Source organism: Vipera ursinii (assembly GCF_947247035.1).
Source record: "Vipera ursinii genome assembly, chromosome: 4".
Taxonomy (NCBI): Eukaryota; Metazoa; Chordata; class Lepidosauria; order Squamata; family Viperidae; genus Vipera; species Vipera ursinii.
Window position 1 is genome coordinate 71,735,963 of NC_139514.1, and position 21,366 is coordinate 71,757,328.

Sequence of the window (21,366 nt, forward strand, 5' to 3'; positions counted from 1 at the left end):
TGCCTGGAGACTCTAATGCAGGGGTGTCAAACTCAATTTTATTGAGGGCCGCATCAGCATTGTGGTTGCCCTCAGGGGACTGGGTGGGTGTGTCCAGGGTGAGCGCAGCCTACTGGGTGGGCATGGCCAGCTCTACATCATTCACGTCAAGGGTACCGATGGGGGCCTGGGGCAGGAATGGGACAAATCTGAAGGTCTCTGGCAGAAGGAGATGGGACCAGGTCAAGTTTACATACTTTACATATCTGGCTTGGTGGGCTCTGGGGGAGGGGATGCCATGAGCAGCATAAGAGTTGATGTTACTTGCACAGTGCTGCCCAGCCCCCAGCCTGCCCGGTTTTGGCACGCAGTGGGGTACTCTCCTCACAGTGCTGAGAGGCTGAGCCAGGTGGCATGAATCTGAAGAGAAGCGCAATGCTGCCCAGCCCCTAGCCTGTCCGAAGTAGGGAGGGTCATGTGCTGGCCACTTCCAGACAATGGTGCATTTCTTCATTCCTCAGAAAAGGTGATACCTCCCCAGCACATGCCCAGTGGGCGGGGCCGACACGGCAGGGGCTGGTCCCTCACTGTTTCCAGACGGCCTTGTGGAGCTAAGACTGAATGCGTTTCAGCATAGATGGCCACCACAAAATTGTACATTGGCTCCCTGCCAGCCTGGGCCAGGGCCAAGGCAGCGGGAGCCATTCCCTCACTGTTTCCAGGATGGGTTCACGGGCCACATGAAACCACTTCACGGGCCGCATCCGGCCCCCGGGCCTTGTGTTTGACATGTCTGATGTAGGCACACACAGGGCAACTGGCCACATAGCCTTCTAAGTCCTTTTTCATCTTTGGCTACCAAAACTGTCTCTACCAGGTAAAGGGTCTTCACAAACCCAAAATGCCCTGCAGGCTTCACATCATGGCTTTCTGAAGGACCAAAGTTCTCTGGCTGGTATGTATAACTTACTCTCTTTCCATGCCAAGCCCTTTTTTAGCATCAAATCCTAATGTCTTTCAAACAACTCTTCCCCCCACCCCCATGCATCTTTTATTGGCTGCATCAAGTCTCCAACTGACTGCAGATTGTTCTCTGCTGTCTCGTAAGGGCTGGTGCTGCGAGCTGCCTGGATAGGATGATGGAATTAACTACTTCCTGTCAGGCACGGATCCCTTATGGGTAATCTGAAGTCCTCTCCTTGTTAGGATAGAAACTACAAAGAGGCAGTCTACTTGCCAGCTCTTCCTTTCACCACAGTCAGTGGCTTCCCTTTTAATGGAGCCATCTTCAATTCACCATTTCTTCCCCAGGAGTCTGTATGTCAACTATTTTTTAATTGTTTATAAGCAAGTTCTAATAGTAATCTAATGAATTTTGTCAGATTATATTAAGCCTTATGACCAAGAACGAATAGAAAGATTGAAAATTCTGCTACTGAATAGAATTACTCAAATTTTTCTTTTACTTGAGAAAGTTTCATTTTTTCTTTATTAGTGAAAAAATATATTTAGGTAATTTTCCTTTTTTACTCATGCCTTAGTTATGTAGGAATGTTATCAGACTGGTGAAACTATTATAGTACCCAAGAGATAAATCCCAGAAATAAAAAAGAATAGATTAAATTAATTAAAAGTTTGAAAGATTAAATTACAACTTCTTTGCCTAATTAGAAAGTCACTTAAATGTCATTTATGTATTAGTAAATTCAGAGTGAACATTTCATTCTGAATAAAAAATGAAGTCCGCTGACTGAAATATCTATTCAAAAAATAGCAGTGTCTTCTAGAATATTGACATTCCAAATGTGCGTCCCCGCCTGCCAGTAGTTCCAGCAGCCGAGCCAGATGAATTGGATGAGGGGGAAGGGTTCACATCAGAGTCTATGCAAGGCTCTGAGGAGCACAAAGATTCAGAGCTAGATGTGACACCGGGCCCATCTACTCATGTTCAGGCAGAGAGACAGCTGGGTTGGGGGCCTTTACTGTTCCTCCTCTTCGCTCAGTTCAGGCTCCCAACCCAGCTGTCTCTCTGCCTGAGTGTGAGTAGATGGGCCTGTTCCAGATGTAAGGATGCATAGAGAGGAAAGGTGTGCAGGACAACAGAGGGCAGTGGGGTGGCTCTCCAAGAAAAGTAAAAGACTCTAAGAAGCCACACCCTAGCTGGACTATAAAGAGGAGAGGCGTGGGATGGGCTGGTTGCCAAAGGCAACCATTCATGCTACAGCTTCCTGCTTCTATTGTTGGATTTCAAATCTTCCATAAAGGAAAATCAATATTAATACCCAAAGATATCCAAGTATGTGGTATAGTTGGTGTAGCTAACAGAGCATAAATGGATCTATCAAAAATTTCTTTTACCCAGACTATAACTTGTATCATAGAAAGAAGACCTGGGAAGTCCCAGATTTGCCCATAACAAGCATGCTAAGCAAGCTAAAAATGAAGCCATCCATATGAAGCACAAGCAGGAATTATCAAATAATATATATAGTACGCTTCTTATCACGGCATGCCATATGTTTCCTTGTAAATCAAAATTATGATTTAGATTGTGTGAATGTGGTCCCCACCTGCAAAAATCACTATGCAGAAAATATTTTTTCTGTTTTTGTGGAAAAGTAGGTGAATATGACTGAGGCCTTCTTCTAACAGTTCAAGGCTGTATATGGTACTGAACCAGGATCAACAAGCACAAGGCACTAAACTCACATTCTCTCTCTTTGCTAGCAATAATCTACCGTAGGGAAATTAGCAACCAATTCGTTAGACTGTCAACCAGCTGGTATGGTGGCTTGGTGCTAGCTATCAATGGCAGCAAAAAACCTGTTAACCAATAAGAAATGGACCAATGAAAATTGCAGTTATTTTTGAGACTTCCATGATGTTGCGGTGACACGGACACAGGGGAACGAGGCTCTGTTTCCCATGCCCAAATTCTACCCACTAGGGAGTCTGTAAGGACCGAAAGTCGTCCTGCAGAGGTGACAGGCCAAAGAGTGAGCCTTTCCAGATTGATTCAAGGAAGCCATCAGGACCGACAGGAAGAAAGGCTGACCACACCCATGCTGTCAGCCAGAAGCTGCTGATTGCCAGAAGAAAAAGACTACAGCTAAGAGGAAAGCAAAACAGTCTCTGGGTGAGACTATTTTCCTTATCTCTCTACAAGTGAAGATACTGGTTCTGGAAAAAAAGCTCCTGAAAAGCAAGAAATCCCCAAAGCTATAGAGAGGGGGGGACTCTTCCCTCCTGGAAAATACAAGCGGTGGTTTAAGCTTTGGGGGGAAATTAAAGATACTTACAACAATATTGTCAAGATAATTAAGTGAGACAGAAGAAGAATATTTTGGGAAGCTTTAACATTGATCAACTTTTCTTTTTCTTTTTTGTTTGGAAACCATCAGGTTATAATTTTGCAAACTTTGTAAAGCTTGGCTGGGAAATTATAAAATGGACATATAATGACATATAATAGCAAAACTAAGAAGTACACTTGTCCTTGTTTTAAAAAAAAAATTATCAAGCTTTTGTGGTTGGAGTGTGAGAACTTGGCTAGATGCCCAGATACAGACTATAGACTAAACTCTTTGATGTCCCTGGAATTTATAGTCCTGGAGATTGTGGCTGGAAAAGAGAAGAATCTCTTTGGGTTGCTTTTCTCTACAGGGTGGATTATAATTAAAACATAAATTGTTTTGAACTCATCGGACTTCCTTGGATTACAAATACAGCTTGACCTGGAATTTTATAAGCTGTTTTGAGATAGAGTGAATGGCATGAAACTACTATTAGCAAGATACTTTGGATTATAATTTTGAAAGATTGACAATACAGAACCTTGGGATAAATTTTATACTTTTTTTCTTTTCCCCTTTTTCCTTTTTCCACCTACCTCTCCTATCTATTAGCAGCTCACTGGATTATAAATTTTGAACTACACAGTAGATTGCAAAGTATGATTAAAAGATTAAGATGACCGTCCCAAATTTATCCAAAGCTCGCAAAAAAGTACCCTCTGCTCCCTCTTCTGCCTCTGCAAGTCCAGTCTATCAGAAATCAATTGACACATTGCTCCAACAAGAAAAGACTAATAACTTCCAGAAACACAAGCGAAACTACAAGTAATCCAAGAGGCAATTGCTACTCATATGGCAGCTACAATGAAAAATCATGACGAGATGAAAGATGATCTTGACAAAATGAACCAAAAAATTAATAATATGGACATTCAATTTGAAAATTTTAAACAGATGATCACAAAACATGAACAAAGGATTCAAAAATAGAAGATAAATCAACAGAGGTGGACCAGAAATTAGAAGACTTAAAAGATGAAAACCAGAAACTGATGCAAATAAATGGAGAATTAGAGGAATCAATAGCTGTCATGGAAATGGAAAAGGCTTCTTACTTCTTAAGATTTCAAAACAAAATGTAAGATAAGGAAGATGACCTTATAGACCTGATAACGGAATTACTGGCTGATGTATCAGAAATCAGGAAATTGGAAATGGAAGTACAATTAGATCAAATCTATCGAGTCAATTCAAACTACATGAGAAGAAATAAAGTCCCTAGAGAAGTACACGTAAGATTTCTAAAAAGATCTATAAGAGACGAGATCTTGAGAAGAGTGAGAGATGATCCTTTGAAATATAAGGAAAAAGAAATTGTAGTTGTCAAACAAATTCCTAGGAGAATAAGAGAATCCCAAACAGAGTATCAATTTTTAACCAGAAAATTAATAGATGGAACTTTGGACTATAAAAGCACTAAACAAGGGAAGAAAGGAAGAAATATATTACATAAATGGAAGAATATTTTTTTTAAAAAAATTAAAAATGGAAGAACTCTGTATTCAAGACATATAGAAAGAGCAAAATCCAAAAAAACCTGCAATATACATTTTATTCAAATAGACATAAATCATGGTCTAGAATTGATTATGGAGATCCTCAGAACTTAGTGTGATGATACAAGAAATAGAAATAGAAACTAATATCTGGGCATATCACAATCCGATAAAGATGACTTGGAGAGGAGCCACGAAAAAATTAAGATGGTCCTTGAACAAATATATATTGAAAGAAAAAGAATTTATACAACTGGCGACAAAAGAAATAGACTTCTTTTTAAAAATAAATGAAGAGATATTGCTTCAAAATGTGTGGGACACAGCTAAAACATATTTCAGAGGGCTGGCTATAACTTATGCTGCTAAAAAGAATAAATAAAGAAAACAACAACAGTTAAAGTTGAAGGAAAAATTTAGAAAATTAGAATTAGAACTACAAATAGACCCACAAAAGAAACTCAAAAAAGCAAATGGAGATAATAAAACATAAACTAAACTTAGTAGAGTTGGAAATAATGGCTCAACAGATTAAAAGGGCTAAGAACCTTTTTGAAAATGCCAATAAACCAGGGAGATGTAGCATATGCACTGAAAAAAGAAAAAGAGAAAAAACTGATAAACAAGTTGCAAGACCCAAAAGGTGAATTACAGTTTCAAAATAACACAATTTAAAAAAATTAAAGACTTTTACGAGATACTTTACTTTAACAGTAAGACGTGCAACAATAAAAGTAGACAACTATGTAAGATTGCTAAAACAAATGAAATTGGATCTGGAAAAGTGGAAAAACTTACAACTTTCAATGCTGGGGAGAATAGCAACAGTGAAAATGAATATCTTACCAAAAATACTCTTTTCATTTCAAACGATATCTATAAGAAAAGGTTTTGGGAAAAACCTTTTTTGATGAACTAAATACAACAATACTGAAATTTATCTGGCAAGGAAAAAAAGCTAGAATTGGACTGAAAATGTTACAAGAAGCAAAAGAAAGTGCACCTACATTGCATGACCTACAACTTGGATGGCATGCCTTTCTGTGGTATGGGAAGAATAAAATATATACTTTCAAAACCATTTTATAAGAAATGCACTTCTTCTAGAATGGGAAAAAATAAAAACAAAAATCTGTATTAAAATACATGGGTGGCTTTCAACAATGGAAGCAATTGCTTACCCAGATTTAATTAACTACGAGAAAGTTGTGACCTATAAAGATATTTTGGACAATGAAGGGAAACTGAAAGACAGAGAAGATTTATAAGAACAAAGTATTGATTTACCATGGTGGCCATACTTGCAAATTCAAATGAGATATGAAAAAGAAGCTAAATCTACAGATAGAATTTGACCAGAAACTGCTAAAAACAGATGAAAAAGTTATTAAGAAACTCTATAACTATTTGTTAAGCTTAAAGATGGAAGAGGAACAAGTAAAAGAAGCAATGATAACATGGGCAAAGAACTTTGGACATAATATGGAATTAGAAAACTGGCAAAGATTATGGGAAAGAAATGCTAAATTAACGGAAGCAGTGGCTTACAAAGAAAATTTATACAAAATGTTTTACAGATGACATTTAACATCAGTGAGATTAGCGAAAATGTTTAAAAATATGTCAAACAAGTGTTGGAAATGTAAACAAAAACTAGGTACTTATTATCATATCTGGTGGACATGCACTAAAGCTAAAAGATTTTGGTAAAAATACACATATGGTTGGAGAAAATGACTAAAAAAACATATAAATTTCAAGCCAGAACTGTTTCTGTTAGGCATAATAGGAGGAAACTATGAGAAAGATTGTATATACTTAATTTTACATGGATTAACTGCAGCAAGAATTGTATTTGCCCAATACTGGAAAAATGAAAATTTACCAACAGAAGAACTAATTAAGAAAATTTTAGATTGTGCAGAAATGGACAGATTGACATTAAAGATAAAAGAGAAGGAAAACTCAGTGTATTTTAGAACGTGGGACAATTTTTATCACTATTCAGTGAATATATTTTATTATAATAAATCCAATAGTAAACCTACCTCTAGGTAAATAAATCATGTTATTTATTCATGTTACTGTGTTTTTGCTTCTATTAGAATGGAAACAAATCATCTCCAAAATTCTTATACCTGGCTCATGTCAAATAATATACACCAAGTGGAGAAATATAATTTCAGTGTTAGATACCAGCATTGAAATGTAACATTTGAGAACTGATAGACACGAAATATATCAGCCTATACTGTCATCCAGCATGCAGTGCAAAGTTTAGCGTAGTGTGATTTGCATAAATTAGGGGACATTTTTTTACACTTACCTTAATCCCATATTTTACAGAATGTAGTATATCAAGTTCACTGGCTTTAATCTATTTCACATAGTATGATATTTCATGAAACTGTACACCTAAACACCCTCTCTAGGATTCAGATAAAGATCAATACTCTTTTGCAAGGTCTTATTTGTTTTCCTTGGGTACTCTGTATTTTGCCAAACAATAGCTCTCTCTAGGCAGTTTATCGAATCAGCATATTTCCCCCAACAATCTGGGTCCTTGTTTTACTGACCTCGGAAGGATGAAAGGCTGAGTCAACCTTGAATTGAACCGCTGAAGTGCTGGCAGCCAGCAGTCAGCAGAAGTAGCCTGCAGTACTGCATTCTAACCACAGCGCCACCCTGGCTCGTATCTATCTATGTCAATATTCTTCAATACTTCATGAATTCTCAATATATGCTAACTCTTGGAGTTTTCATCTCTAAATGGTTTACAGAGTCAGCATATTGCCCTCAACTATCAGGGTCCTCATTTTACCAACCTCGGAAGGCTGGAAGGCTAAGTCAACCTTGAGCTGGTTAGGATCGAACTCCTGGCAATCAGCAGAGTTAGTGTGCAATACTGCATTCCAACCACTGTGCCATGATGGCTCTATCAAAAATGTCATTTATAATTTAAATTTTGAATTTATACTGGCTATTGCTTATTCTGAATCTGAATGATAAAAATGAAGAATTTTGCACATTTCAGTTAATAATATACTCATTTAGGTTTAAATATCCAGACTGAAGTTCCACAGAAAGTGATACTAATGAGAAGATAGAAAATAAAATATGCTTCCTAATACATTTTAAAATTGAATTTCTTCCTGTTTAAACACATATCCCAAATGTAATTTTCCTCCTTCCCCACATATGTAACAATAGTTCAATAGTGTAACAGAATGGCCATCACCTATCTGATGGCATTCAGATGTGTTGAACTTTCATCTTCCTCCCACGCATCTGGACAACAATAATAAGGGTCTATATTTTTCAATAGCTAGAACTCAAATTGTGCATTAAGATACACTCTGGAAGATAGTAAGTATGAAATTTAGATATTATAATTGAATTGTCAAATACAAGAAACTCAAAAAATCTGTATTTTTGTTTCTTCTGGTGTTTATATCTTGATATGTAGTACATAAATTGTGGGATCTGCAATTTTACTGTGTTTAACTTTTAAAATTATTACATTTTAATAAAACATAAAGCATAAATCAGGGTAGAGCTACATGTAGGTTTTTTTTAATAATGTGCATTATCAAAGCTTGGAATTCAGAATATATTTTATCAAGCTGGGTTTTTCTTCTTCAGCAATAACATGAAACAGAAATATAACTGCTTTTGATAATTTTTCAGCATATATCAAACAAAAAAGCCACAGATTGCTCATAAGTTATACTATAAGCTAATAGTTAAACATAAGAATGTATAATGATTAAAATATATAACATATTTCCCATATCTATTTGTATGTTGAAAACTATTATACTTTTTTGTATATGAGAAACTGTCAACCTCCAGCTCAAATATTCAAATAAAAGTCCAGGATTACTTTCATTTCTGAAAAGCTTACTGGTTTATTGAATACATGGCATGATATAGTAGGCCAGGGATGTCAAACTCAATTTTATTGAGGGCTGCATCAGCAGCAGCAGCCTCGAGAAGGAAGTAAAGACAGCCAGGCACCCCTGGGAAGGGAAGCAGGGCTGGGTTGGGCTAGACTGGGCTGCAGGGTCCTGGTGCCCAGGAGCTCGAGAGCAAAGCTGTGCGCTTGCCCTCTGCTGTCCAGGGCTCACATCCAGCTGGCTATCACTGTCGGCCAATGAGCAGCTGAGTGGTCAACAAGCTGCAGCTGCTGCCGGGTACTGCCAGCCTTGGTGCCTTCACCGGCTCCTGTGTGCATACCCAGGCAGAGCACCTGGCAGGGCTGAGGTGGGTCGAAGCGTCTCCAGGGCAGCCCTGCAGGCCAGATGTAAACCCATTGGGGGCCTTGAGTTTGACATGTTTGGTATAGGTGAAGGAAACTCTAAAAGCAAAAGGTATCAAATATAGCATATAACAATGACATTCCCTCAAACCCCCTTAGATGTCCATGTAGCTCATGTAAACAAATTCTCTTTGTTATGGGAACCGTCTGCTATCATTTTCACACCTGCTAGAATGTCCTTGATGGAGTTTCCCTCTTCTGGTCTCGCTAACATTATTTTTGCTTCCTCAGCCAGCCAGCTGTCTCTCACCTGCATGACGAGGTCAAATATCTTGAGCAGTATGCTGTTGATAATCTGCCTGGAATACTGTCCTCTGCTCCCCCCACTGGGTGACTCATGCTGTCTTGGTCCCCAAGCAAAGCTACTGGCTGTCATGAAGATGGAGATGGGATAATAGGGTAATGAGCTGAACCCATGACTTGACCATTTCAGTGGGCAGCTCCTTGAACCTCCAATCCCCTGAACTTTGTTCCACAGAAGGACTGCAAGTTGGCATAGGGATTCTCCAATCCACCAGCTCCCCCCATTCTTCCACCCTCTTGGACACCTTCATTGGCCAAGGCTCAGATAGAGCCAGAGAAAACTCAGCTTCTGTTGCCTTCCTAAGGCCACTCACCCACATAGTTCAAGGTGCCAGTCAAGGAACCTCTGTATCTCTTCCTCTTCTAGCAGTTTGAGTTTGCTCTAACAATCCAGTGTTCTGCTTTGGGTGAGCCTCCGCTGACATCGATCTCTCCCATCTGAATTATAGTCACCATCTTCTGGAGAGCAGCTTCTCTGTGAGGCGACCCTCCATCGTTCTTCTTTTCCATTTCAGAACTCACAATATACCAGCACTCCTGGGAGACAAACCCAGGTAGGCTGCAAAGCATATGGGAATTAGTTTAATGTCAATCTCCAGCTCGAATATCCAAATAAAAGTCCAGGATTACTTTCATTTCTGAAAAGCTTACTGGTTTATTGAATACATTGAATGATATAGGTGAAGGAAAACTAACTCTAAAAGCCCAAGGCATCAAACTTATATAGCACATCACAATGACATTCCCCACCAACCCTCCCAGATGTCCACGTAGCTCATGTAAACAAGTTCTCTTTGTTATGGGAACTGTCTGTTATCATCTTCACACCTGCTAGAATGTCCTTGACAGGATTCCAGACAGCCATCTCTCAGCAAACATCCAAATAACTGGAGGTTTCATTTCTCTAACTAACCCAGTCGAAAGTATCATCTCCTTACTCTAATGACAAGATGAAAACAAAAGAGACATGTAGCTGCCAAATTTTCACTCTTGACAGAACCAGGTTGATTATTGCACTGAACGTCTCTCTGAATACTTTTTAAAATGTAATATTTATCAGACCAGTCCCCCATATTTCCATTCAGTTCCATGTGTTGTACAGATTAATTTGTTAATTAATTTGTTAGAGGTATAAAAACTGCATTTGGATGTAAAGTAGAAAAGAATTTAAAAACAGTTTCTAAAAATGGTTGCATTGTGGCTTGGTTATGCAGACCCGCCTAATGCTAGATTTTGCCTCCAAGCACACACTCAAATTCACATGCTTTCTCACAGAACAGCCATTTCTTTGATTTAAAAGGCAAGGATGGTTAATAACTTTTTGAAAGTTGGATAAATTTTATTATTTTGCAAATATTATTGTTCTATTATTTCCTGTCATTTGAAGAAGTAGAAAACTGCATTTTTAATGAAATACAATAGATATTCTCTGGTGTTCTTCTATAAAGGTAAGTCTCCTCTATTAATTCTGAAAAAAAAATCCTGACAATTATTAGAATTATTGTTAATTCTAATTATTATTCCCAGTCTCTAAAATTGGGTGATGTGTCCAGACAGTGATATATTGATAAATCTTAAAACTAATACCATGTTGTCATAAGCAGCTTAATATCAAATCTCTTTTTTCCAGGCATTGAGAACCATGGTTTCTTCAATTGGGTAATTTTTTGGCAAAATATCGAACATGCTTACACAAGAAGTAGATTTCATATATATATCAATCAATAAATTTATTAACAAACTAGATACTATAGAATATGTGCTAATGTTAGTAGGGTTACAAGCTGGGAAACCATCTTGATGTTTCCTGGAGTCCATTTCAACATATTTCTTCTAGGAACTAGTAATAAATGAGCATCCCAAAAATCAAATGCCTGAGACATGTAATATGAAGATTATTAATGGCAAATATTTTATTTATCATATTCATGTCCAAACTTCAAACTTGTTTGTACTTTTAACTATAAAAATTAGTTAAACTGATTCTAAGATGGTTTATAAAATATTTCATACTGTAAAATCTATTTGTGACATAAAATAAATATACAATATTTCCAGAAAGAAAGAATACATTTGGAAAAAAACTGTGTTAGTATGTTTTTTCCCTCCAATAATATTTTTTTTTGTCTAGGAATACTGAAGCTTATTGTTCAAAATACTTTTTGACAAAAATGTGTGGCCAGAATTGCAATTTAATGTCAGTTATCCTGGAAAATATATAACCCTATGTGCTCTACCTGACATCATACTCATGTATGGGAAAACAGTAAGAAGAAAATTTCATCATAAAAATGACAGAATTTGCAAATAATTTCATCTTATTACAAACGAACAGAATAACTCAGACTAAACAAAAGCACTAAAAGTGAACTGAAATACCCCTTTACTTCTACAATATCTATGAACTTCTGCAAAAATAGTAAAAGCAAGAACATTCTTCACAAAAGTATGCAGCTTTAGAAAATAACCTAATTTGGGAATCCAAATTTAAGAAATATGAAAGAGGGCATGTGCAATGAAAACATTTTGCATTCTTGATTATATTGTAGGAATAGATATGCTTGCTGTTTTTAATATCTTTTATCAAGATGATGGCTTCTCTCTGCTCCCAAATGTTTGTAAAGATGATTAATGCAGATAAAAATAATATAAATGCCTTTATATTAATGGGATACTGTAGGCAGGGCAAGGGGAAAAATGTGCCATGGCAAGGACTGTATTTATGACATGTTCCCAGGAAACATGTTGTCAGGAAAAATAGCCCGTAGCTGAACTGAATTTTCAAATACATTTACCAACAACTCAAACATTCAGTTTGTTATAATTTTCCCTGGGTTCTGCTCTTAACAAAGTTGTATTAATTTAAATTTTATTTTAACAAAAAATGAAGAGCTATTTGAATTCCTTTCAATCAGTTCAATAGGAATCTTTTCCTTTAAGATTTGGACCTATCTGTTAGAAACAGCCTAGTTAAACATGATGGATTCAGGATCTTGATTTGCCATTTGAGCCATATGCCTTAACACGTCTTTTTTGGTGATAATGCCCAGAAGCCTCCTAGAGAAGAAGGAAAGGAAAGAAACAATATTGTGATTAATCATTAGTCTGTCTCGTTCATTTTTCAAATTCTCCTGCAGGCAAAACTTATAACACAAAACAATCAATTTCAAAAAGACACCCTGCTCTTCCTTTCTTTAAAAATAAAGAAATGGGAATTTTTAAAAAAGAATGAGTTGCATTTATGAACTGAAAAAAATCATCACAATGCATTGCTTTTATGAATACAGAGCTTTCATTATATTTTTCTCAGCTTTTGGATGCATTCCTCAATGCACTTAGTTAAGGCTGTTTCTTGAGCAGGCTCAAACTTGTCCAACTTTACATCATCTCTCCCAAACCATTTGCAGAAACTGTTTGGATCCTCCAGGCCAAAGCAGAAGAAGCTCAGCGCAGGGCATAAAGAGACTGACTGATACATCAAAGTATTGCAAAAATCTTGAAGGGAGGGGCTCCTGAACTGTGACCTGAATGTCAATACATCACATTTAAAGAAAGTTTCCTGCAAAACCAGTAATTATATACTCTCCCCTTTCTCTCACAGGCATGCTTCAATGCAAAAGGGTTGAAATTCTCAAATATATGTTCATTCTATTTATCATGAGTTTTTATCAATTATTTTAGAGGGGGGTTGCTATAGCTGCTAAGAAAACTGAAAAACAATGGTAAAAAATAGAAGTAAAATTAATAGTCAAGCTAAACTTAACTGTATGTAATGCAGACTTACTAACTTACCTGACAACAAAACCTTTTGAATAATCAGTGCTAATTATAACAGTCCAATGCCTCAAATAATTGACCCTACTGTTCTAAACAGTGCTGTGGCACTGAGGTGGTTGGCCAGGGCATGGGACTTGTGGTGGCACATCTTGCCAGGAGGGGCTACTGAGGCTGAAATAGATACCTGGGGGCAATGACAGCTGGCCCTGGGACTCTACGTCAGCTCTAGTGCCACCACCAAAGAGTGCCACTGTGTAGATTGGCTAAAAGGGCAGAGATGGCATTGGGCAAAGACAACAAATCTTGTTTGGCCAACAAAGTGACTTTTGTTGGCTCCAAATGGCTCAGTTTTTCCTCTCAAGCTTGTTGTGCAAATAAATAGCCTTCCTGTCTTCTCTACACTTGGATACTGCTGTTTGCAGCATCTTTCTAAGACTGGGTCAAATTCACAATATCTCAGGCATTTAGTCTCTTCTACGTGTAAGGCAATGTTTTCATTAATTTAAGTTGAATTAAATTATCCTTATGAATATTCCCTCTCTGACAGTTTACATATTATCAGAACAGTATAAGGCAATATACTGTCATTAATTTAATGTGAAATTTAATTGTACTGATATGGAAACTGTTGGTGGTACAGGTTCCTAACTTTTGCCCCTTGTAAGTATTAGTGTATGAATGTTGCTTATCAAAAACAGAATCTGTCTACTTTTCAGCCAATGAGGAAATTGGAAAAAGCACTAAATATTCCTCTAGCCTTGCTTTATAGCTTCAGTAGGTCTTCATCACTTCCAGCACTGCATCTTGCTTTCTCTCATTGCTCCAGAATGATTGAACTTTTGAGGGACATATTCTACATTCAAGGGTCTGTTTCATTCAATTTAGCTTCTGTCTCTTATTTTTTTCATTCCTTACTTTGTTATAGGCTTATAAATCCCATGGACTTACAGTTTATAAAAAAATAAAACTCCATTAGTTAATTCCCTTAATGCATCATTCATGCATAAGTGTTTACTGTAGGTCTAGGTAAAAGTTAAAACTTTAGTAAAAGTTTTGCTAACAATTACATTTGGCTGGCATTTCTCTGTAGCAGCAATAGTTTTTTTAAAAGATTAAAATAATACATATTTAGCAGTAGCTTGACCAAAATATGAAGCTTAATTACATACATGTATTATGAATTCTGCTCTAAATCAAAATAGCAAAAATAATATATATTGTTCTGAGCTAGAGGGTAGGCCTTTGCTAGCTAAATGAATTATAAACAGCATTAATACGGTAGCTAATAATTTTGGGGATTTGTTATTTTATTTCAATGGTATCTTTTCCTTACATTCTTGCTTTAATATTGTTACTGAAAAATTATAAAGGGGCTTCAAAGGCACCTTGAATCTTTTATTTCACTTTAGTTTTAAGTTATTTTTCAAAAATTGCATTGCTACTTGTTTATAAACACAGACTTGAATCCCTTGTAATCCAAACCAGCTCATTTTCCAGGTCTAACATTACATGTATCTGGAGAGGATTGGAATGATTTTTTCCAGAAAATAAGCCCCTCCCCTTAACAGAAATACCATAATTTTGAAAACAAAAATAATTTGTATACTTGCCCACTGCGTGTGACAAGACACTGCCTGAGTCCAAGTTTTCGGAAAATGTCTACCACTGTTTCCATTGGTGTGTGGTCTGTGACAGTGAAGGGGCTCAGATTCAAAATACGCTGGAGCTTCAGCATATGAGGGCTATTGGCAGGGACCTCTGGAGGCTCTTCAGTAAAATATACAATTGAATTGCTTACTACACCATCTTGGCACTGCCTTGCATTTTCTGTATGAAAAAGTCAGACATATAATGACTATTGCACATCTATCTCAAGAGAAAAATAGTTACTGTTTTCTGATGATCTTAATGGTTCTTCTAAGATCAGGATGGTTAGTAAGTGCATCTGTCCCAGCACACTAATGCTGATGCCAGATTTATCCCAGCTCCCTTTTTTAGGGATAATTCTGATATAAAATAATTTCTCTAGAATACCATATTCTTCTATATGATCAGCATCCTTTCATATCTGAGGCCATAAGCTTCAGGCCTATAAAAATCCATCTGCATGCATTCACACAAGCTACAAAGGCTAAAAAAAAAGGCAAAGATGACTTTGTTCCTGTTGTTCAAATTAACTGATTTGAATTCCTTTGATGGGAGCAAAGGAGAAGAGATGAAGTAGATAGCTGCATTTCTGCTTTCACTGGTCACAAACCAAGCTGCTTACCTTAAGGCTACAGAGAGAACATATTTCAGAGCAAGCAAAATTTTCATCTATAAGAATCTCTAACTTCTCCTGGGCTTCTGCAGTTGCCTCTATACCTGTTGCACAAGCCCAAGAACAGTCCATTTTGTTTAAAGTGTCAAATGAAATTCTGAATAATCCTAACCCTTTGAAACTGGATCACTGCAGCCTTGGAGTTTTCATTGTGACGGTATCATTTATAGAACTTTTCTGCTACATTCAATATGACAGCAGATTCAAGGAGATCCTCAAAGGCCTCTTCAATTCCACAGGAATAAATAAAAGTGTATGCATTTATTTAAAAGATTGGCTGCTACAATTCAATCCTGATGCTCACAACAACAAAAACCACAACTGAACAAAATTAAACCAGGACACAGACCCAAGGCACCAGAATACTCTATCCTAAATTCACATGTGCTGTGTTAAACTTTCATCTTGGCCCAGTGATTGACAGAAGAGCCAGGTTTACATACCTTTCCTGAATTTAAATGACTAGGGGTCCTCCAGATCTTGAGGGAAGGTTCACCTGTTGGGTCTCACCAGATGACGCTGTTCAATAGAAAGGACTTGGAGCATACCCCTAATCATTTTAACTGAAAAATGTAGAGCAATGCACACCAACATTTATCTTTAATGCTGTCTAGGGTTATCTTTTCTTATATTCTGGGAAAGGTATAAAAAAGCAGTATCTTGTAGGGGCTCTGAAGCAACTTACAACGGAGTCTCACAAGCTTTCTTTCACCCAATTAAACTGTTGGTTCACAAACAATTGCTTTCCAGACACAGACAAGCTTTTCAGAAGTCATATTTGCATATTGAGCAGTCAGGTAGATTGAATAAAAGAATAAAATCTTGTAAGAGCAAAATATTGTTGATAGTATTTGGATAAAACAACAAACTAGTTTGAACACAGAAGGGAATCTGAGCTTAGGAAGGGATGCAAGTGGCAAAGGATTATGAAGTCTAATAATAGTATATATAACATGAAACCATACTGTGGCTTGTTGTTGGCTTAGCACTATGATTATTGAATAGAATTAAATGTCACATTCTTGAAGCGGTTGCCAATGGGTAAACTTAATCAACTTAAACCTTATTTTAGGAAACCACCTATTTGACTTTTAAATTACACTCTTCATTAAGCTCAGTATTGATATATATCTTCAGCTAATTATAGCATATAATATTATTATGATTGGCATTTCTCTCTAATGTGTGCGCACAGCAATATCACAGCACAATTACTGCTAAATAATGCAACTATTTCCCTTTCCTTCTATTTTCACTGTGTAGGAGTGCTAAAATCTCCAGAATGCTAATAGGCTTTTAAAAAATATCCTCTGTTCAAAAACAAAGGCTAGCTAATGATATTTCTTGCTTGATGCTAATATTCAGAAAAGGCTTTCAGTGCAAGTTTCTCTCTCTCCCTTTGAACTATTTTCCATCAATCATGGAACTGAAATCAACTCTTAACCTCTGATAACATAACCTTGTCAGTTTCTAACACATTGGCGCTGTACTGAATATGTCTCACTTAAACTCATCTTGTAATAGCCATTAAATGAAAATTAGCAAATCCCAAGCTGCCATCATCTTCCAAGCAGCTTTCAAGCCTACATGTAAATTATTACATTTTATTTAAATTATTGACTTTTGCCCTGTCTTCTTATGGTAAATATGTCTACTTTTGTAATTGTAGTGAGTTTGCTTTCATCTCTCTCACCTTCCTCTATGCATCAATTTAATATAGTTCTGCCTTAACTTTGAAAAGAATAAGAAAAAGAAGACAGAAGAGTTGTATAGACATTCAATCTATTTCTGAATATAATTGTTAATATATATTGCAATACTTCTTTTATTACAAAGAGTAACAAGAAAGGATGCATTCTATTATTCTTAAAAGAATCAAAAATTTCTAAAGGCTAATTTGCAAAGGGAAAATTAAATGCATAGTTCTGAGAGGACATTGGGATCTTTTTAGAATACTATTGCACACAATTCATTTCTTACCTAACTTTCTTCTAGGCCACCCATAAAACTAATCACCTCTACATGAAACAGATGCAACTCACTTATTGCAAGAATCAAATCCCGTCTCTGTGCAAAGCCAATAAGGCGCTCTTTAGAAACCACCACTGGAAAGCCATTATAATCTGTTTCCTTGATTAATGTCTCCACATCTTCAACAGTCATGCTGTCTTGAGTCAAGACAGAAAGAGGAGGTTCTCCACGCCTGGGCCTCATAACATCAGTAGCCAGTGTTCTATGGGTAAATTCATCTTTTACATCCAGAAATGGATAGCCATTCAAATGGATATGTGCCTCGTAGATGCCTTCTTTGCCAAAAGCATCAGCAACCCACTTGCTAGTAACAGCTGCAGCCATAAGAGGCACAATATACTCTAGTCCTCCTGTTAATTCAAACATGATCACGACAAGCGAGACTGTCATTCTGGTAACTCCACCTATCAAAAGAAAGAAACTGTTGTGTAGGATTGTCATATAGAAGATACCACTTCTGAGTTTTTGCAACCTGACATGCAGTTTCATAAATGGAATCAACTACAAAATGTTAACATTTTTCTATAAACCAAAACACAAAGGCAGCTCTGCAGTTGTACTGCATGATACCCAGGGGCATCGTTCATTGAATTAGTGTACAGCCTTGGTTTTCTTCATTCCCAAATGGATATGGTGCCTTCAGTCCAAGGAATCTTTAGGTACAATATTCATGACTTTTTAAACTGCAAAATTTAGGGGTATAAACAGATACTGCACTACATCATACAGAACAACAATTGCAACAAAAGAATAATACATGGTACCTAAGCACGCAGCAGCTCCCACCATTGCATATAGTCCTGGAGTAACACAATCAGCTCCTGGTCTACACCAGTTTCTGAAGATGATCCAGTCGTGATGATGGTAGGCCAACTGTTCCACACCAATTCCAACAATTCTACCAGCTATTGCTCCTACAGCCATGCTGGGTATAAAGAGTCCTGAAGGGATCTCAAATAACATAAAGTGAAGTTAAAACCAAATTATTACAAGCACAATTTAATACAGATAGTCCTCGACCTACAAGAGTTCATTTAGTAACCGTTCAAAGTTACAATAGCACTAAAAAAGTGATATGACCATTTTTCATGCTTGCAGCATCCACACAGTCTCATGATCAAAATTTGGATGCTTGGCAAAGGGTTCATATTTATGATGGCTGCAGTGTCCTGGAGTCATGTGATCCCCTTTTGTGACCTTCTGATGAGCAAATTCAATGGGGAAACTACATTCACTTAACAATCGTGTTACTAACTTAACAACTGCAATGATTTACTTAACAACTGTGGCAAAAAGGTCATAAAATGGGGCAAAACTACTTGAGAAATGTCTCATGTAACAACATAAATTTTGGGCTCAATTGTGGTCATAAGTTGAGGACTACCTGTAGTACCTATGCTAATGGTGATTTCAAAGTTCACTTTAAATATAAATCTGTTACATTTATTAGATTTAATAAATTATTTCAATGGCTACTGAAGTCTTCTTACTAAATGTTCTTGTTTCATTCGCATCCCACCAGGCTCAAGGTTGACTCAGTCTTCCATCCTTCCGAGGTAGGTAAAATGAGGACCCAGATTGTTGGGGGCAATAAGCTGACTTTGTAAAAATGCCACTTGGGGGGCCCCCCGAAAGCCCTAATAAGCAGGCATATACATAGAATGAAGGCTATTGCTAAGCACATTGATTTGTGCTTAGATTGTAAGCCGCCCTGAGTCTTCAGAGAAGGGCGGGATACAAATGGGATTAAATAAATAAAATAAATACTTCAGAAAACTCCATTATTTTTGTTCACTCAGAGACTTAACACCTTCTTAATGCCTTGGCTATTTTCCAAGATAGGTATCAATTCTGCCATTCACAATTAATCAAGCAAAAGCAGAAGAGACAGCATATGAAGGAATCATAGCATGAAAAAATAAACAATTTTAATTACTGCTATGATTTTCCCCATCAGTGGTATTGCTAAATAAATACCAAATTGTTTTTGCACCTTATTTTCTTAAAATTAATGTCGAGCAAGTTCTAACGGCCTTACAGAGATTATTTTTCTTTCTTACTACAGCAAGCAGGGACAACTATCATTTTGCTGTAGATGTGGGAAGCCATTAGTCCAAAATAGTTTGAAATTTCCAATGATTATCTGATTTATTATCTTAACTACATTCTATAATTCATATTATCAATCTTGTACTTGATATTTTCAAGGTAGTGCTTCTTCATTACATCATGTTTTGTCATTTTGATGAACATTGGATGATTGTGGAAGCCAGTGTGATCTGCAGATGAATTTAGTATCAAACATTCAGTCTCAGTAACAACCTATTTAACCTATTTAGAACTAGCAAATGGTCCAGCATTTCAAATAGTCTGATAATATCTACACTGTTCTTCAAACATTTGTAATACTTGCCCTACAAATTTATGGAACTTGTGGGTGACAAATTTGTTGAAAAGAAAATAAGGGCAAAAATAAAAAGCCTTAAAAATAAATAGTCATAAATCATATGAAAAAGCATTTATTATAGCTGATGTGGTTCCCATCTTCAAAAAAGGGGGCAAAAACAGATCCTGGAAACTACAGACCAATAACCCTAATCCTAACCTTAGGAAGATACTGGAAAAGATAATCAAAAAATAGATCTGAGAACATACATCTATCTATCTATCTATCTATCTATCTATCTATCTATCTATCTATCTATCTATCTATCTAATAGCCAGCATGGGTTTGTTAAAAACAGATCATGTGAAACCAATCTTATTTCATTCTTTGTCAAAGTGACTAAATTAGTAAAACAGCGAAATGCTGTGGACATAGTATACTTAGACTTCAGCAAGGCATTTGACAAAGTAGACCACAACCTACTTCTTGGTAAACTAGAAAAATGTGGGATAGACAACATCACCACCAGATGGATTTGTCTGGCTGACAAACCATACTCAACGAGATGTCCTTAATGGTACTAAATCTACATGGAGGGAAGTAAGCAGTGGGGTACCACAAGGTTCCGTCTTAGGCCCAGTACTCTTCAATATCTTTATAAATGACTTAGATGAGGCAATAGAAGGGGAACTCATCAAATTTGTAGATGACATTAAGCTGGCAGAAATAGGCAACACCCCAGAAGATAAGCTCAGGATCCAAAAAAAAAATCTTGACAGATTTGAACAATGGGCCCTAACAACATGAAATTTTTATGAGGAGAAAAGCAAGGTTTTAACATAGGCAAGAAAAACCAAAGGTGCAGTACAGATTAGGCGAAAACTGGCTCAAAAACAGTAACTGTGACTTCCACCGGAAGAAGGGCTCCCTGCAGATTCTCCACAGTTTTAGGCTTAGAACAGTTTCTAAGCCAGAAGAAACTTCCCTGGGAAAGGGGAAGCTCTGGAAATCAACCCTCTTGCTCCCCTGAATAGCCAGATACTCTAAGACTGCTTCCTGATGAAGAAGAAGTAACTGGGTGAGTCCTGGCTGGGGCGGGGCAACCATGCAAGTTCACTGTGGAACAACCAGCTGTTTACTCGGACATTAAGAGTCCTTGAAGGTTCCTTCCACTCTATTCTGATTCTGATTTAATGTACTGTTAACAATTTAGGTCTCTATTTTATGTGGTATAAAAAAGATATCCTTTTTAGTGCAATCTTCCCCTTAGTTTTACTTGGATAAGTAAAAGAAGGAGCCCTGGTGGCACAGTGTTTAGAATGCAATATTGCAGGCTAACTCTGTCCACAATCAGAGGTTGAGAATTCCATCCTTCCAAGGTCAGTAAAATGAGGACCCAGATT

The 21,366-nt window shown here is 36.9% G+C and overlaps 1 protein-coding gene across 1 annotated transcript in view; it reads right to left on the reverse strand.

Annotated features, from left to right (window-relative positions):
* Positions 1-12,171: 12,171 nt before the first annotated feature.
* The window catches only part of CLCN4 (chloride voltage-gated channel 4), a 66,508-nt gene continuing 57,313 nt past the window's right edge, over positions 12,172-21,366 (reverse strand). Inside the window, exons 9-12 of the mRNA XM_083362792.1 lie at positions 18,342-18,528; positions 17,589-17,981; positions 14,837-15,053; positions 12,172-12,506 (exon numbers count right to left, since the gene is read on the reverse strand). Of these exons, the coding sequence (XP_083218918.1) occupies positions 12,416-12,506; positions 14,837-15,053; positions 17,589-17,981; positions 18,342-18,528 (888 nt within the window). The 3' untranslated portion in view covers positions 12,172-12,415. The remainder of the gene's footprint in view (positions 12,507-14,836; positions 15,054-17,588; positions 17,982-18,341; positions 18,529-21,366) is intronic.